At 33.5% G+C, this 20,152-nt stretch overlaps 1 protein-coding gene across 5 annotated transcripts in view; it reads right to left on the bottom strand.

Annotated features, from left to right (window-relative positions):
- Nucleotides 1-20,152, bottom strand: part of MICAL-like (protein) — a 342,544-nt gene that overhangs the window by 21,698 nt on the left and 300,694 nt on the right. For 2 of the 5 annotated variants that reach the window (XM_085957918.1, XM_085957917.1), the window contains exon 4: nt 11,146-11,237. In XM_085957918.1, coding sequence (XP_085814044.1) covers nt 11,146-11,237 — 92 coding nt within the window. Of the gene's footprint in view, nt 1-4,583; nt 4,979-11,145; nt 11,238-20,152 lie in introns of those variants that run through there. The other 3 variants (XM_085957920.1, XM_085957919.1, XM_085957921.1) reach the window with 3 other exon arrangements.

The raw sequence follows: 20,152 nt of genomic DNA, 5'->3' as shown, positions 1-20,152 counted from the left end.
ACAGAAATGCATTGTACATAGGTAAATAATAATACATAGTGTAAAAGGTAAATTACCATTTCCGCATGAATACTGAATATATTGACTATGATAGTGTGGACTGGGAAGTAGGGAGATGTTTATTACCTATATAATATGTTACGAGGATCGGTATCAATTTGACCAAATACCTACATTGCAGTAGAAATTCGAATCTATGACCAATGGAATAGGAAGCGAGCGTTTTGGGTTATACCTACTTTACTGTGAGCAAAACATCAAATTTCTGAATCTCTAAAAGTAGTAGACATTTTATTTAGATACATTGAACATACATAATTTTGCAAACACTTCTGAGAAAATATATTATAACCAACAGAAAAAATCTTTTTTTTTTAAGTAAGACACCGCAGGACTCGAACCTGCCTCGGGTATCGCGCACACGCACATTGACCACAATGCTAAAGGAGTCATACTTAATTACGGCAAATTTTAACTAATGGCTTTTAATACTCACTGAAGCGCTTTCTAAATTGAGCTACTATTTGACGATCGGCTTTTGTATTTAAAATCAAAGTAGGTATTACTTTAATTACTGAAGTACCTATCTTATATGTAAGTAGGAAATAATAATATAGGTATTTTTTTATTTTTTATCATAAATATACTTAAAATATGTAAGTACTAAATTTATATGAAAAAATATCATGGTCTGCTAACTTACGTAATTTTATATTCATTAAAACACAAAACCATTGTAGAAGACATTACAAACCACAACGAATATAACATTGTCAAAGAAAATAAAAATTCACACACACAAAATGAAATATCTTTACGCACAATTTAGTTCTTTCACAATAATTAATAATTTCACGTTACACATCTCACGATTACTATTATGAAAAGAAAAACAGCGAAAATTAAATACACAAAACTGTCTCGCAGATCTAAGTACGTTAGTGCGATCAATCTCTGCAGATGTTAAAAACGTTTTGCGTATCTCTTCCCAGAACACACTGGGTAGCTAAAATAAAATGAAATTTTATTATTGCGCTACACGACGGTTAACATGAGCATGTTATTATAATGATTGCGTCCATCGCGAGTTGCATCTTGGATGCAGTCACGAATTATGCAAAAATGTGCACAAGTGGGTCACAAAATTGCACGAAGCACGATGTCGTGGCTTGACCAGTCTTGGAATATTGTGGATGCACCCATTGATGACGATCGACGTACGATTATAAAACTGCAGCACCTGCTACAGTACAATGTGATGTAGGTTTGACCCTTCCTATGAATAGGAAAGTCCCATCCGCTGAAGGCGAATTCGCCGACGATGCAAAAACATTAGAAACCAAATTAAAATGTCAACGTGCCTGCCAAAAACAATATTTTAATTCTAACCTCTGGTACAATAAACGTGAATTAAAAACGCTCATTATAACATACCATCTTTTAGAAGTCGATCATTCGCCGTGGAAGTGCAGTCTACTTATGCTCAAATTACATTGGCAGATTGCGTCTGGCCCGATCGTCTGCCACGATTGCCTAAATCTATTATCTATGGTTTTCCGGGATCGTGAACGATCGTGAGCAAATTGGAACCAATCCTGTTTCTGTCTGCAACGATTCACGAAGATTCAAGCGAAATTGCCGAGAATGTACGAAAATATCCGAAGCTACCGCCCACTTGCGAGGTTAGGTACTATGACAGCTAAGTTTTGATGTAAAATTGCGAGGAACTGTTCAGTGTAGCTACCTACGGGCGGTAGGTTATATGAAAGTATGGTGAAGCAGGCTGGTATGGTGAAAAAGTATGGTGAGGCGGGCTGGTAATCAAGTTGCGGCAGAATTTCCACGTTAACATTATATTATATGGGTACCTACGTTATAACGTTATAACGTGATGCCCTGATTTTTTTTTATCGCGTCGCTATTTCTCGTAAGTTGTCGGCTATTGTTGGCCTGCTTCATTCAGTTGTATGAGAAAGCCGATTCCTTGCCCCTCTTTTTATTTAATACCTCTATGGTAGCTACCAATCTAACGAAGAAATAGTTTTCGGTCAACCTATATTTTTAATAATAGCAACACTATGTTTATTTTAAACCAATCCAAAGCATGGACCACCGCGATCGAATCGTTGCGTGTAATTTCTTATAGTGTAAAAACGTTGGTCACGATGATCGGCGTGGATCGTTCGATCTGCGCGTCTGCCAATGTAATTAAGCCTTTAGGATCAAAGATGCGATACTATTTTCTTTTCTGTGAGCGGGCGGACCAGGACAGCAGAAGAAAGATGAGGAATAAACAATTTAAATGTATACATTAAGTTAATTACCAATATCATGGATTACTCTAAAGTCTAAAGCTCTAAGCCTAAGGCTTTTCTACGAGTAGAATTTTTGAGGGTTGGTCTAAAATCACCTTTTACCACTTATATCAGAACAAAAAACTTGAGAAAAGCGATGTATAGTTCCAGTTCTAAATAACTTTAAATGCGTATATAAAAGTATAAAACGAAAATTCCCATTATAAATACATGGTGAGCAATACTAAAATTGTTCGTGGGGCTCCTACAAGAATCTCATGTAAAGAAAAGAGTTTGGGACAGATTAATGATGATACGATCGTAATTGAAGTAGAAAAAAATATCTCCGCCTTATTGACCACTATCGTAATAAAGTACACATTTGATAAAAATAACTGAAGAACATAGATTCATTCACATTTCTCGAAACCTGTCGAGTGAATGAAACACGAAAGATGCGCCAATTATTTCTTCGCTACGGTGTGTCGCATCTGTGATTGATCGGCGAAGGAAATCTATGATCAATTCATAATTTAACGTCCATTGAGTAGACACGCGACAATATACTCTCGACTAGTGTCAATTAGTTTTCATATTTTGCATCAATCATTATTACGCCTCCATTCATTACCTACGTATTTTTTGTTTCTTGAATGGTGCTTGTTTTCTGCCGGATCTTCGCTGTCTTCAGACATATTGTGAAACATTTTTGCATTTTCGGCAAACAGTTCATAAGGTAAAGAATTTCTACAAGAAAATGCAGTACCAATGCAGAAACTCAATTTGTACGTGATTTGGCGATGTATTTATTACTAAATTCGATTACACAACATATACAATTTCGGAATTTGGTGCACAGAGGGAAATTAAGATTGTACATTGACAGTAATTCTAGCCTCCTAAGTAAAAAAAAATTTGGTTTTAATGAAATGAGAACCCAAGTTTTAAACTACCCTTTCTCTTATATATTGGATTGTGTTGACATACTCCCTAAATTGTCTATATCTTATTTAGAGATTATGTCAAAACAATCCAATAATTTCACACAATACCTATAAGAGAAAGGGTAGTTGAACACTTGGGTTCTCATTTCACTAAAACCTCTTTACTTATCAGGGCAGAATTGCACAGGTACTTCTACTCTAATACCTGTTGTTATATTAATATCTCGTATTGCAATAATTCTACCATTTTAATAATATTGTATAGTGGTCGAAGGAAATTATAATGTAATTGAAATTAAATTCGAATCAATTTCAGAACGTCAATTACTTCGGTATTTTTATTAAATTCGACATTCAATTTACTTTGCTTTGTAAACATTGGACGCATACTTGTCACGCAACTATCCATAAAATTGCATCAGGGCCTCACTTATGCTTTAAAGAGTTTAAAGGGCCATGGATTAATAAAATATATCGAAGGGCCAAAAAATTTAATAAAAAAAACGATTTTTTTAAACTCTTTTCGTATCAAAACAGGAGTATATGGTGTATGTATACCTATGTCTTCCGGTGCCATACTTTAAATATGTACCTACCAACTACTTATTATAAAAATGGCTACCAACTTTTATAGAACCGTGACTCTCGAAATTCATTACGGTGGTAGATATTTCCCCAGTCTTCAGATGTTTAATAGATAGATTCCTTCAATTAATTTTTAGGTTTCTTGTGTCATGGAATATGAAATGTTGATTTAGCCATATGCTAAATCCGGTCCTTAATAACGTCAAATTATTGTTAAAATACTACCATATTTATATAGTTATATTCTTAAACATTAGCAATGCCTACATATTTATTTACAGTTTAATAATTTAAAAAAAAAACAGTATAGACAGAAACTGGTGAAAAAGTTACGAGTATTAAAAAATATTCAAAAATCCCACACTGCGCACAGAAGTAAATGTGATGAAGGTGTAATACGGCGATTGAAATATTAGTGATGATAAATTAATATTTGTGATGAGAAGAATCAGATGAGTAAATGATCTGAAATACAAGATGTAGTTTTAAAGTTAGTAAGCGTTGATGAGTGAACAAGATGATACTATGAAAAAGCAAGCAGATAGAAAAAGAAGGTGATATTGTAAGTAGTAGTCTTATAATTATTTGCTATACAAGAGACAGCTGGTAAAGTGAGACAGAACGTTTTGTTGACGTTTGTGCAAGTGACAAACCACTCCATTCAAAACAGAATACTCCTAAATCACATTTTATTAGCGAAGGTCGCTAATAAACTATGTAGCCAGTCCATTCAAAATAATAAAACCCTAGTCATTATTACCTTCAATCTAAATTCAGCAGCATCACCATCCGGCTCCATGACTATTACCGGCATACAACGCTACAGACACGGATTTACCTGACAGGTAAGTTGTTTAAACTCTCACACACACACTAACAACTCGCGCCAAAACTGTGGGAACGCACGCACACTTTCACAGCAATTTCAAAACATAACCATGAACAACATTGAAATCCGTCATTGTCGTAAGCCATATCAAATAAGACTGTTCGTTGAATACTTTGTCTTTATTACGCACTGAATGATTCGAGTTATTTTTATTGTAAATCGGACACAAATGGCGTAAAAACTATGTGGTTTTTACGTGGATGGCGATCGCTTGTGTGCCGCGTTGGCTGTCCACCCTTTCACCGATAGACGCCGACTCTCGCGATACTCGAGCCTCGACAGCATTGGCCAAAATATAGCTGAGTAGAGCTCGAAATACGCGACGGCAGTGTGTCATGATACAGTTCGTAATGTCAAGAACGGTGCTGTGCACGTCCCACGAACACCGATAATTTACCTAGTCCGTCCGTCCGTGAACAAATTATACAAAAATCTGAAAACATATTATGATTATGAAAATTGTCTATAGTCATAGTATAGTGCACATTTTGTATGAAACTAACGCACGTCTACATCTGCAAACATTTCTATCAAACAGGGATAAATTTAAACACGCGTCAAGAATACGTCATACGTCGAATACTGACAAATGCTCTCGGTTTATGCATTGACGATCATTTAATATTGGTGTATTACACACACATACACATTTAAAACCCTGCTTCAAAATTTACTGTATTGGTATTTAGCCTATCGAAATTCTGTTTATTATCTGTTATGTGCTATCAAATTAATTGTAGATAGGACCGTGTATGACCTACGTCATTCAAATCTGCGTGCTTTAATCAAAACAACACTCAACGAGACCACTCGTCATTAATCATGTTAAAATAAATAAAAAATGCGCAATATGATCAAATTTGTTTGCTTTTCAGTATTTTACGCAGGTTTTCAATCTGAGGAGACGGAATACAGAAAAGTATGAGCATTTGTATCGAAATATTTGAAATGTTCTCAAAGGGTTTTTATACAATCATCATGGACAGATGTATTTTTAAATAATTTACAATTTTACAACTTTTTTCAGCAATTGACCCAAACTGTTGAGTCATTCTACTTTAACATAATTATATTTTGCGCAGACAAAATTAGAGAGAATTTAGCCAACGCTAATAAATAGATAGAATTATTTTTGAAAAAGTAAATTTTACGTTAATTGAAAAAAAAAATAGAAGACATGTCTAAACAGGTGTAAAATAATAAATAATCTCGAAGCGGTAAAACGCACGCGAATACAACGTTACGTTCAAGATGAACAACATTCAGACACGGCAACTACGTACAACTGTCACGTGCGAACGTGCGATCTAATAATAAAAATTGACCAGTGAGTAAGCAAACGCGTGGGAGAGCTGCATCACTAGGCCGAGTTGACTTCACACCGGAACGGCGTGCACAGAGTATCGGCAGGTTGTAAATTTAATATAAACGATACCGGAAGCATATTTTTTTTGTGTTAAATTTAGAATTGTTTTATGGAAGTTCTAATTTTAAATTTCGCTTTATTTCGAATTCGTCAAGAATATTCCTACCTATTAAACAGGAAACTGTTTTCATTACTTTTCGATTATTTTAAATCAATTTGGTTCTAATTAATTTTAAATTACATGGAAAATGTCATCAAAAATAAATTGGACTGCATTGTATTACAGTCGGGTATCAAGTTTACTCAGTTATAAATAATGATCACTCAATGTAGGTTTAATCCTTTAGTCTAAAATTAATCAGTACCTATTTTGAACCTGACAATAAAATATAAACAAAGGGCCAATAATAATCTAATGAGTAATGAATGGGTAAAAAAATCGAAAGTGCACTTCCGTGTATTTCCGAATGCTCTTACATGAAGCCTATTTCATCGTTTTCTCTCGCTCGGCGTCGCTCTACCTGCGTCATATTATTTTCTGTCAAAAGTATCGAACTTCACGATAATGTGGTATATGATTATATCAAATAATTATGTTAATTTAACAAAATGTATAGTAGGTACTTATTTAAAATAATCTAATCAATTTTAGGTACTCAATTTACGACCTGTTTCATTGACGTTTATGGACTCATTTGACAGTGTCCTGCTATAAATTATTATATATTAAAAATAATTTTCAGCCACCCTACCTTAAATATAAGTTCTTGATTAAACTATTGCCATATACATATACGAAAACCCCTACATTCGAACGCGTGACATTACTATTTTCTAAATACCAACACCATGTTTTGTTTTACACGGTTAAATAATTACAAAAATTGCATATTTTTTATAAAACTTAGTTTTGGACTCCATTGTCATAATTATATTTTGTTTGAAAAACTATTTATTTTGTAAATTACGGAGGTAATAATTATTCTATTTATCTGTTATTGTTATATTAGCTTCAGTTTATTATTTTGTTTAGCTTTAATTTGATTATCCTATCGAATAGTATATTGTAATTATATTTAGTTTTTGTAATTGTAATAAATAAATTGAATAGTATCTCAAACGCTACATTATAAATTCATTCTAATTCTATCATAAAATATTCTATTGGGAAGATAATATTATAAGAGTGACTATGATAACATTGATAACTATTTCTTATAGTCTAGAAATTAATAAAGATATTAGCGACGGAGAAAGTACACAGGTACAAAGGTAATGTTTTTTTTCCATAATAAGCAGAGAGACTATGATATTATTTCTGTCCTATGATATGATATACCTACTTACCCCCGTTTTTGGAATTTTGATGATAATATTATTTCAAATAAAAATGGTATAAATCTTTGACGTGATATAAGCATACAAATTGATGCTGTTGTATTTTACCGAGCTGAGGAAAGATGTCTCTATATGCAAATTAAAATCGCAATAATACTATGTTTGATATGGCAAAATTATAAATAAATAGAAAAGAGATAATTAGTCTTGTTTTTTTTTACATAAAGTGCAAAAAGTTTGGTTTAAAATTTATTAACCAAACGTAACCATAAATGTTGATTTGCTCTCCTGTAAAATAATTCCAGACAATATTGCTAATACAGTAAGTAGTACCGATACGCCTAATGTCTGCTGACCAGTGACGTCCCTAGATAAAATTCCGCCCCTAACCAGCGCCAAAATGCCGCCTCATTTTTTTTATACAGTATTTTTATTATCCTTTCATGAGTCCAATATCTAAGAAATGTGTTTTATGGATACTTTACCAACAAAATATTAGACTAGTTATTCGCAAATCTGCACGTGTCGTTTCTGGTCACCAAGGACGTCGAAGGGCAACGGAAGTAAACTAGATATCGCGAACTCGATAAAACCAGTGAGCTGATTTTTAAGATATTTTCGTTATTACTAAGTTTAGATAGCTATTTCTATATATTCCAAATGATTCTCCTCGATTTGCCGCCCTGCGAGTAACTGCCGCCCCCAAGCAACGCTCAATCTGCCTACCCCCCACCCCCAGGACGTCACTGCTACTAACACGTGATAATAAAATTTGCTACTCCGGAAGATGATATGAAAATATTCACGACAATATTAAAGAAAAACAGCTATACAATTAAAAAGTTGTCAAGGGAATTTAATTAATTTATGGCAAAGAAATGTTATATATCAGGAGCGGAGAATAAAATAGGTTAGAAAATGAAATGCTCAGATGCGTTATGAAAAAAAAATGATTTATGCATATTTTAGAAGGCACCCAAAACCGAAAGACATTAAATTTGTTATTCAGAGCAATGCTATAAAAAACATTTATCACAGTAAAAAAAACACATTTTTAATCTATAATAATAAGAGCCAACACGGACAACAAAAATGAAAGTGAAATGAATAATATGTAAGATAAAATCTCATCCGATTTGATATTTAAATTTTGATATTATGAATATTGTAACAGGCCAACAGCCTAATAACAGGTGCTATATTTTAAAAGACAAGCGATTAGGCCTTGAGAGAATGCCAAAACAACGCTATTAACCAGATCAAGTTAGTTAAATTCAAATTAAGTTTCAAAATTAAAGTGCTGCATGAATTTAGTTAACATAGCTACTCTATTATACATCATACCGATAATAATCTACGCATGATTTATTAGCTACATCCTAGTTCGGTCAATTTGAATACAACTTGAATCTTGTTGAACGAAAGTGTATTTTTTATGATAGATTATTTTGAAATGGATCACTCTCTAAAACTATGAAATGCTTATAAATATCCGTGGCCTTTGGTCAAATATTACAGTAAGTGTAATGTTTTCATGCTCTTCCATTCCGTCAATCCAAATTATGCTAGTATTTGAAGGAAAGTTTTATATGTTATATATTTTACCACTGTAGTCTTCTCGCGGACAATATTAGATTTTCAAAGTTCTCTAATAATTAATGACAAGATAAAAAGAACTTTTTATATACAACGTTTTTAAATTTTATGTTGAATTATTATGCTCAATATGCCTGAACTTGTACTTGATATGAAGTAAATAAAAAAACAAACAAATATAGAAAACTGAGATGTCATTTTGACATTTCATTTTGATTTCCATAGTAACGCACGAATATATTAATAATTTAGTTGCTAGGACCACCCCCTTAGCAACCAAAAATAGTCTTTTACGGATTTTTCTAAAATAACTTTCCATACAAAACAAAATTAACTGAAAATGAATTCAATTATGCTTAAAGATGGCTAAAAATATTATAAGAATGCATTGGCATCGTGTTCTGATATATTCTAAAAGTTTCGAATGTCTAGCTAGTCGGGAAGTTAGATAAAAATCGATTGCAAGATTTGTACTGGACAAACAACCACCGGACAAACAAGAATACGAGCTAATAAAAACGTTGTAAAATACCAGTTTATAATAAATTAACTAAAGACCACAGATACATTTATCTAAAACTGTAAAGTGTTACATTAAATAGGTATCGACGATCCTAAACTAGGTGAATAATAAAAACGGTATAAAGTTTGTGGTATATATAGTTAGTTCTAGTCGATTTTCGTGAATCAAGATTGCTACTGATGTGACTAAACATACATTGTCATTTAAATTTTTAAATCATCAAAACAACGTCACTCTGGTATTTTTGCATTTTTTCATGAGATTTTTTTTTGTTTTTCCTTATTTAATATAACGAGATATTATTTAGTCTACCTACATACCAGTAGAGAAGATTGGACACAAAACAATTATTTAACGTTTGCATTTACTGTATATACAATAATTTCAATACGAGAATTTGCTACATACCCTACTGCAATAATTATTACCGAATGAATTTATTATTCCATCTGTAAGTAACCGATGGAATCAATTGGTAGAAACTGACGTATCTATAGATATAGATTATGAAAGTATTGACTAGTAATTTTAACAATACTGTACATATATGAAAATCACTAGCACTGGATAAATAAGAAAAATTCAAAAATATCTATACAAAGATAATTAAAATTTAAGAAAAAAAATTAAAAATATTCTCAATCGTCTGCAATGTTCGAGTTTTAAGCCAAATATGACATAAACATATTGTCGTTTGTTACTTGGCGTTACTATCTACTATCTGTCAGTATATGAAAGCACATTAATCATGATTATCTAAGCGTAAACTATTATTCTTTTCGTTTGTTACAGTCGTTTACACCCAAGTGCAACGTGCAGAATTAACTGATTTTTTTTGTAGGTCAATCTATGTCTCTCATTAACCGCTACTTTAAATGAGGTGGGTATCTAAGTAGCAGTAGCGAAGGGTGGAGGTAGGCTGTTAATATACGCCATAAATATTGCACATTACGCTTTGTTAGTCATACGTATTTGTTTTTATTGAACTAAGACTACAATTTACAGATGGTATTGGTTAGTTTTTGAAAATCAATTAAACCCTGCCTAAACCGAACCATAATAGTTTTGGTATATTTTGGAAGATACGAAAAAATAGTGCAGAGTTTTTCATTCACAAGTACTTATTTGTTTTCGTTGGATTAAGAATACATATTACACATATTATTGTTGTTAATCCATTACGCCTTGCCTAAACAAACTATAATAGATAAAAAACTATTATTCTATCTATAAAATATCCAAAGTTATGTATGAATTAATTGCATAATTTTAGATATTTTATAGATATGCGACTATTTTTGATTATTTTATGTATTATGGTTTGGTTTTCGCAGGGTTTAATTGAATTTTAAATACTAACTAACGCCATCTGCAAGTTGTAGTCTTATTTCAATGAAAACAAATACGCATGACTGACAACGTATTATCCAAAACGGTGAATATATTATATTCTCTGACAAAGAAAAAGCAATATATCACTGAATACTTAGTCACCGCATAACTAATATAACTTCATAAATATTATTCGCACGACGATTTTGAGTAAAATAAATAATGTAACCATGATATATATTAATGAAGATTTGGCGAGCTGGCGGTAAATGGTGTACCTTGGTGGGCGGGCTGCTAGACGATGGAGAAGCGGGAGTCCCGCGCTCCGTCGATGAGGAGGACCTCTTGGCCATCAGGCGGCCGGGGGAACCTGGAACAAACAAACACAACCAATAAAATAACGGAGAAATACAATGATGACCACTCAAAAGGCTGATAAATAATCGGATGGGTAAGTATGTGGTTTAATTTAAATTCTTCTAGAGAGTGAGATTTTTAAAAACAATAGTTTAAAATAATTTCAGTAGGTACAAAATTAAAAAAAAAAAAGTTTTAATGGTTTGTCGATAGAAACAAGAACACTTTCACACTTCGGTTTGCGGAGTAAAGCAAAGAATAACGAAATATCGCCGACGTTGAAGGAGCCGTTCCAATAAATGGACATTGACGTCCTTCGACAAAATGCCGCCCCATTTTTTTTTATACCTACAGTATTTTTTATCATTCGTGCACGTGTCGTTTCTGGTCAAAGTCGAAAGGCAACGCAAGTAAACTAGATATCGCGAACTCGACAAAAAGTACATGTTAAACGTTAATTAAAACATTTTGTTTCCAACCAGTGACCTGAATTTTTAATGGAAAGATATTTTCATCATTACTAAGTTTAGGTAGGTATTTCGATAGAATATACCAAATGATTCTTTACGGTTTGCCGCCCTTCGAGTAACTCCCGCCCCCAAGCGACGCTCAATCTGCCTACCCCCACGGGACGTCACTGCTCGAAGAACATGGTATTAAATCAACGAATTGGACTTTATTATAAACATTTTGTATTAGGAGATTTGAAGGAAGTTCGATTTTCGAATCGAACTATTATAGGTATGATTGCATTGGAAACAAGTTAATTATTGTCTTCTTCCTTTGGGAGCCCCATGGCGACACGCATTCTGGTTTGAAGTATGTTGCATTTTTACATAACCTATGTAGGTTACAGTTCCACGATGGCCGCGCGACTTAAGCGTCGGCATATAACGTCTCGGTTCCCAGGTTCGAATCCTGGATATGACAAATACACATTATTTTTCAATTTGTGTTTTGAGTCGGAGTATGAACCAGGTTGACCAAGTGGGCAACATCCATTTCTCGTAAAAACTGAAATCTGTTAATACAATCCTCCACCCTGTGGAGGCACATAATATAATCTTATCAGGATCAAACATGGTCAAAAAAAATGTAGGTACGGATTCTTCGGATTTTTACCTGATTATTCATCATAAAAATTATCACCAATGTACATACTGTTTAGTGCTGCCTACGTAAAATTGTCGAGGGATGTATTTTATCGGTTAAGTTTATATTGAAATGTTTACATGTGGGATGCATGAAATATCAAACTGAAGTTGAATTTATTATACACTACTTATGTAATCCTATGTAATGAAGAATTCATAGTTTATATTGGGAAAATCAGCACAATGTTATAAATCATGTAAGTAATTAACTGAAATTATAGTAAAAAAGAGAAGTCAGTAGACCAGAGGTCTTTTTTTGCTTAGTTTTCATTATATATTATATATTAAGCCTTTATCTCTATAGAGTATAGAAGATGGGTTTTGTCAACATCTTGACATTTTTAATAATATGCGACTTCTATGGCTATTATTAGTGGAGATTCGGTGCTATTCATTTTATACAATACTAGCTGAAGTACCCGGCTTCGCACAGGGTCGCTTCGTGGCTATATTTATCTTAGATATTTGAAAAATAATAAAAGGTAATTATTTTTTTAATATTAAAATATCTGTGTAATACAATATGGCAATATGAAAATAATTCTAATAGGAGTAAAGGTCAAACATAAGAACACTAAATTAAAATCGAATCCAAAATATGAAAACGTTATTAATGTTATTAATATGTTGTAAAAAAAAAACAAAATTAGATGGAACAGACAAACAACAAACTTTGTATTTTATATAATAATAATAATTTAGAAACCTTCGCAGGTGTGCGCACAACAACTGCCAAAAGTTTCATCGCAATCGGATGAATGGTATACGAACGCATACGAATAGTAGAAGAAGAAGATTTTCTAATTCAGAAATCTTTGTGGGCATGCGCATGACAACTCACAAAAGTTTCATTGCAATCGGATAAATGGTATAGGAACGCATACGAATAGAAGAAGAAGAAGATGGTTGTACTAATTCAAAAACCTTTGCGGGCGTGCAAGTTTCATCGCAATCGGATGAATGGTATACGAACGCATACGAATAGTAGAAGAAGAAGATTTTCTAATTCAGAAATCTTTGTGGGCATGCGCATGACAACTCACAAAAGTTTCATTGCAATCGGATAAATGGTATAGGAACGCATACGAATAGAAGAAGAAGAAGATGGTTGTACTAATTCAAAAACCTTTGCGGGCGTGCGCACAACAACTGGTCAAAATTTCATCACAATCGGATGAATGGCATAAGAACGCATACAAAAATAGAAGAAGAAAAAGATGGTTGTACTAATTCAGAAACCTTTGCGGGCGTGCGCACAACAACTGGTCAAAATTTCATCACAATCGGATGAATGGCATAAGAACGCATACAAATAGAAGAAGAAAAAGATGATTGTACTAATTCGGAAACCTTTGCGGGCAAGGGCACAACACTTGATCAAAATGTCATTGCAATCGGATGAATGGTATAGGAACGCATACGAATAGAAGTAGAAGATGATTTTCTAATTCAGAAATCTTCGTGGGCATGCGCACGACAACTCACCAAAGTTTCATTGCAATCGGATGAATGGTGTAGGTACGCATTCGAATAGAAGAAGAAGATGATGGTTGTACTAATTCAGAAACCTTCGCAGGCGTGCGCACGACAACTCACCAAAGTTTCATTGCAATCGGATGAATGGTATAGGAACGCATACGAATAGAAGAAGATAGAATAGAAGAAGAAGATGGTTGTACTAATTCAGAAACCTTCGCGGGTGTTGGCACAATTACTGACGAAATTTGTATTGCAATCGGATGAATGGAATAGAAACGCATACGAATAGAAGAATATAGAATAGAAGAAGATAGTTGTACTAATTCAAAAACCATTGCGGGTGTTACCACAAAAACTGACGAAGGTTTCATTGCAATCGGATGAATGGTATAGGGACTATACGAATAAAAGAAGATAGAATGAAGTAGAAGAAGAAGAAGAAGAAGAAGAAGAAGAAGAAGAAGAAGAAAAAGATGGTTGTACTATTTAAGAAACCTTTGCGGGTGTTAACACAACAACTGACGAAGGTTTCATCGCAATCGGATGAATGGTATAGGAACCATACGAATAAAAGAAGATAGAATGAAGAAGAAGAAGAAAATGATGATTTTTCTAATTCAGAAACCTTCATGGGTGTGCATACAACCACTTACCAAAATTTCATTGCAATCGGATGAATGGTATAGGAACCATACGAATAGAAAAATATAGAATAGAAGAAGAAGAATATGATGATTTTTCTAATTCAGAAACCTTTATGGGTGTGCATACAACCACTTACCAAAATTTCATCTTAATCGGATGAATGGTATAGGAACGCATACGGGACAGACACACAGACAGACAGACATACAGACAGACAGACATTCATTTTTATATATTAGTATAGCCTATACTCTTCGCGCAAGTGCAAGCAATAAGTTGACAAAGTTTTATCGCAATCGGATGAACGGTATGGCTGCGCATTCAATACGAACAAACAAACACACAAACACACAAACACACAAATATTAATTTTTATATATTAGAAGATACATAAGAGATAAACTAGTACAGTAATATGTACCTAGGGACTTACTACCAGATAAGAGTCTTACAGAGCCGACAGTGTTTATTGAGATTTCATCAAAGTTGCGAATAAACGGTAAGAAGGTATCAAGTTGTTAGCCACTGGCATAGTGGTTAAAGTGTTAGGCGGAAGTGTAGTAGGAGATGAAGCGATGCGATCAGGTCGTGAGGCAGAATCTTTGCGAATCGCCGCCCACAATCACGAGCGAGACTCTCTACCGCCCATCGGCAGAGTATTGCCACCACGCTTCCCAGTCTCCCATCTTCGTAGGCTGTGCACCGCGTGAGAGATTAATAATAACAGCTATCGTGACCCAAAATCAGCGACCAAGCGATTGCAGGCGGCGAGAGAAAATTAACCCTTAAACGCTGAAAACTTTAAAGACATGGGTACATGCTGGCTTATTATAAACGGTAAAAAAAACTGGAGATTATCTTAAACGGTTCAGTTAAAAAAACTTTCCACTAAAATATTAAATAAATAACTCATTTAAATGTGAAAATAAGTTGAAGAAAAGTAATCAAAAGTGACACGACAAAATTCAAAATTAACTTATCGCTTGCTAGCTATGCCAAAATTTGCATCATGAAAGATGTTTTGTTTTCAACTTCGCAGCTAAAATAGTAGAAGTAGAGGTTTTTTGATGGCAGACAGATAGTTAAGATCATGTCTTTGAATGTTTAGAAAATATTATTTAAATGAATTTTATATTAATGTACACGACATAATCCTTTACTCTCGGTGTGATAAAAAACATGGTACCTAACTAACCTAACTAATATCAAATTCTCAGGAATAAAATTGTCATAGACAATTCAGTGAATTACAATTAAGGTGGTATACATCTTGATAATCATCTTTCAGCAATATATGGTATTATTGACTTATACCGGGAGATATGCTCCTATATAAACGAATATTAACGTGAATTAAAGTAAAGATTGAACATAGATAATTCTGAAAACACTCATGAGAAAATATATACATTTAATGCACAGGGCGCGATACCCAAGAGACGCAGGTTCGATGCCTGCCGGGTGTCTTGCTTTTTTCGAAAAAGATTTTTTCTATAGGCTTATATTTCATGAGTGTTTTCAGAATTAATTATGTATGTTCAATAATTGGAATGGTAGGTACGGTATATTCTTAAATCTTGTGAATTATTCGTTGAATAAAAGAAATAGTTAATTAAAGTAGAGATTTTTTTTAAAACAACCACACAAACAATATTCGGGACCCCTAGAAATATATATGGTTTTCTGTCATAACTACCGAAAATCACGCTAATTCGGTATGTTTATACAATGATTTTTTACAGAAAATCATACATATTATTATATATAACGGATTATTATATACTTAAATAAAATTAGGCCATACACATATTAATATAAATAACTTGAATGAACGAATGATAGACAAAAAGTATTATTTCAACCGGTGTTTAACTAGGATGACTCAGCTTGGTATATATTTGCTGACAAAGCTCTCAGGGGGCGAATTATTGTTTAGTGGAAAAACGATTCCGGGGCGCGTTCCCATCGCCGGTCACGAAGCCAAGAGAGGGGGCGTTCCCGTGGAAGCTATTGTTAAATGGAGAAGATGATGTGGTCGCAGAAAATTACAACCTACTAGTTTTGGCGGACTATCTTAACGCTATCGGAGAACGGCATAATAACGGGGGAGAAATAACAGGGTAAAGTGAAACAAGGAAGAAACTGAAGAGCAGTATACAATTACATATTATTAAATATATACGCATTATAGAATCTTTGCTGCATCTAAACCTAAACTAAATAAACTGTAGAACAACAATTCGAATTTCTAACTAGTCTTGACAATTTAATTATACTTACATATTCCACGACCAATACTCTTTTTCAAAAAGAATAAAGCTTTTCAAAATGTTGGGTTATGGCTCAAATAGACTCTATGACGATCGGTCATATAAATGCCGAAAAACCCGTTGGCGTCCTGTGTCACAGGGTGCCATATAGTCTATATTGTCATATTGTGTATTTGAACCTTTAGGCCCGCTAAATAATAGATATCTACAGCAGTGGATGCACAACCTTTTTTATCAGTAGGTATGGCCAATTTATATATATGATATTATCTGATTGTGTGCGATCCGCGCATGATATAGATATCATAAATAATAAAATATAATATACCTACCGCACATTATTTATTTTATTAGTAGTGAAAAACGTTATTTTTAAATTCACAATTTGACGTACCTAAGTACATACATTCATCGTTAAATGAGCCACGTACCTACCAAGCAACAGCGAAGGGAATATTATAACTGTACACTACAGTGTACGTATATCATATGTTTCAGTACGATAAACTTTTTAAGAAAAGTCACTATTAGCGGCTAAAAGCATTTTACCATATTTTACTGAAAACCTTATTTATTAAGGTGGGTATGTTGGGAATTCGTTTTCGTATATTTAATTTAGTAAAATGTAATGCACCGCCCACGATGGCCGCGCGGCCTATGCGTCGGCATATAGCATCGTGGGTCCCAGGTTCGAATCCCGGGTCTGGCAAGTACATAATACTTATATTGTATTTCAATGTGATGGAATTATTGGGTTGAGCAAGTGGCTGACGTCCATTTCTCGTAAAAACAAAATCTGTGGAAGCCCATATGATCTTATTAGGATCGGAAATGGTCGATAAAAATATAATTGAGGGCAAAATTGAGTATATTATATTGGGTAGAAATATCTGGCATGACCTGTGTTCCAGTAACGTCAGGGTAGACGACAGGTCATGAATTTCAGGTGGCGAATTACGGAGCTTTGCTTTAAATAGTAGATTCTGTGAAAATAAGAGAAATTTCGCCGGCGGCGCTGACAAAGCATGCAGACTCTAAACTTTAGTAGATGTGTATATTGTGATTTAAACGCTTTTATTCGTACACTCGAAAGTGGCTAACCATTGGCTCTGAACACAATAATTTGAGCAAGGATAATAAGAGAATTGAACACTTCTCAATTTTCCAACTTATAAAAAAGGGAGCAAAGTATCCATTCAGATAATCAATTCATGCTTATAAATAATAGTAAAACTGCTGTTTTCATAAGGGCGCATGCGCAAATGATATTGACCGTGAATTTGGTAACAAGCTGAATAATTTATTTGTAGGTGAGTCAAAATGCGAATGCAATGGACAAGTAAAGTGACGTATGCTATCTATGACAAATTCGCATATGAATTGGCACATTATTAACCGAATCGGTCCGTTAGATACGGCACAAAGATTTCAACTATTTGAATACAATAGAGCGATTTAAAATTGATTCATAATTTGTCGTTGTTTGTATTGCATTGTGTATCCTATAGAAGCAAATACAATCGTTATGAATTAAATATAATTGAGCGGATTGTTGCCATATGGAGCGATTTCCCGTCAAGGTGAAGGTGGCGCTGGGTTTCCCGAACATCCGCCGATACAAAAGCGCCATAAGTTAATTATGTGTGCATCATACTTAGGGGTCGTCCATATGTGATTTCACCACTATAAGTGATGCCATAGATTACAAAGAAGATTTTGACGATGTGGTCTAATTTTTTTTTTCTTGAAATTTTCGTAAATTGATGATTTTCGACAGTTCGAAATTTTACGTAATTTAGGTTAAGTTTTGAAAGCAAAAGATTTTTTAACGAAATGTGACTTTGGAGGGGAGGGACAAAATACCGAAATTGTGTAACTTCATTTATGGACACCTCATTTCGATTAATTTAAACCACCAGCTATTATTTTTGTGCTGCCATAGCCATTAAGTTTCGAGTACCTAGATAAAAATATAGTTCACGATCTAAAAACGCTTACAATAGATTTCTACCTAAATGTACGGAAGTTAGATATTTTGAGTGCTGTCACATGAAAAGAATTCAAGCAAAGATTACACTATATTTAAAACATCAAAATAATATGTCTGGTAAGTCTTTCTGTTTATATTATGTAGTCGTAACATAAAATAAATATAATTCATTAGAAGTCCTTTCAATTCATTATATTATGTTAAAGTTAAATTATATAAAATTAGTTGCTATTTTCTATGTGTTCAATATGTTTTTTGTTCTAGTTGCCCAGTGGTTAATACGCACAACCACCTTAACTGAACTATAAATGTAAAAAAAATATAAGTAAGTATATATTTTTTTATTTATAATAAAGACATGTTATTATAAAACCGTTTTTAATATTTGTCTATTTGAATAATTTGAGCTCTTGGGCCGCAAAGGGGAAATAACTGTCAAATCATTAAAAAAACACAAAATATCTTCTATCTTCGGTATGTAAGCATGTCCAAGAGGAAAATAATTGGACAAACTCAAACTGCCATAGTCTAAAGTAGACATGCATTCCTAAGCTTCTCCACTATGAATAAGGTTATACTCAACGGAAACGGGCCCCAAACAATCGACCCACTCTTAAACCTCCACAAATAGGTACACAATAAGCAAACAAATTTCAATTTAAAAAAAAAACGAAAAAATACTGTTACTTGGCAACAAAGTATTAATTTTTTTTATAAATTAAAAAAAAACCTGATTAATGATCTTGTAAGTGAGTGTAGGTAGGTACTCTATTCGGTAAATAGATTTGACCCGTGCCCAAAACATTGCCATGTGTTACAATGTTACGTAACGCTTAATGAAACAAAAAAACATACTTGTTTTGTAACATGAACGATAAGACATTATTAGTTCACGTACTTAGTACAGAACAACAAACTAAGGCATTGCAAGATTACGAAACGACTGGTTAAGTATAGCAGTTTGATAAAGATAGGCGGAAAACGACCTCTACTTAATCTTAATTGCACCATGTTGCATACATCTTTGTGTACCTCTATCATCTCGTCATCTCTAAATATATATACATGGATAATTCCTAATTATGGTGCCGTGTTAATCGCATGTCTTAAATAGTTTTTATTCGAAATTTATCCATGTAAATTTAACAATGCAAATGCGGAATTTTCTAACGTTTTTTTTACAGAAACAAAAGAACAATATTTTTTTTAGTAGATTTACGTTATTTAGTCTATATAAAATATTAAAATTAAAATATATGTTCACTACTTCACGTACCTACTCGCTTCAACACAGTTCATAACTTCGGGTCTCGACAATAAATGCTTCGTGGTGTGGATTGCTCCTCACTCGCACATGGAAGTATGCTTGTATCGTATCGAGGTATAGATT

Source organism: Rhyacophila brunnea, unplaced genomic scaffold (genome assembly GCF_057557595.1).
Source record: "Rhyacophila brunnea isolate RB1 unplaced genomic scaffold, BYU_Rbru_1.0 scaffold_7, whole genome shotgun sequence".
NCBI classification, from domain to species: domain Eukaryota; kingdom Metazoa; phylum Arthropoda; class Insecta; order Trichoptera; family Rhyacophilidae; genus Rhyacophila; species Rhyacophila brunnea.
This window is presented reverse-complemented; position numbering and strand designations above follow the sequence as displayed.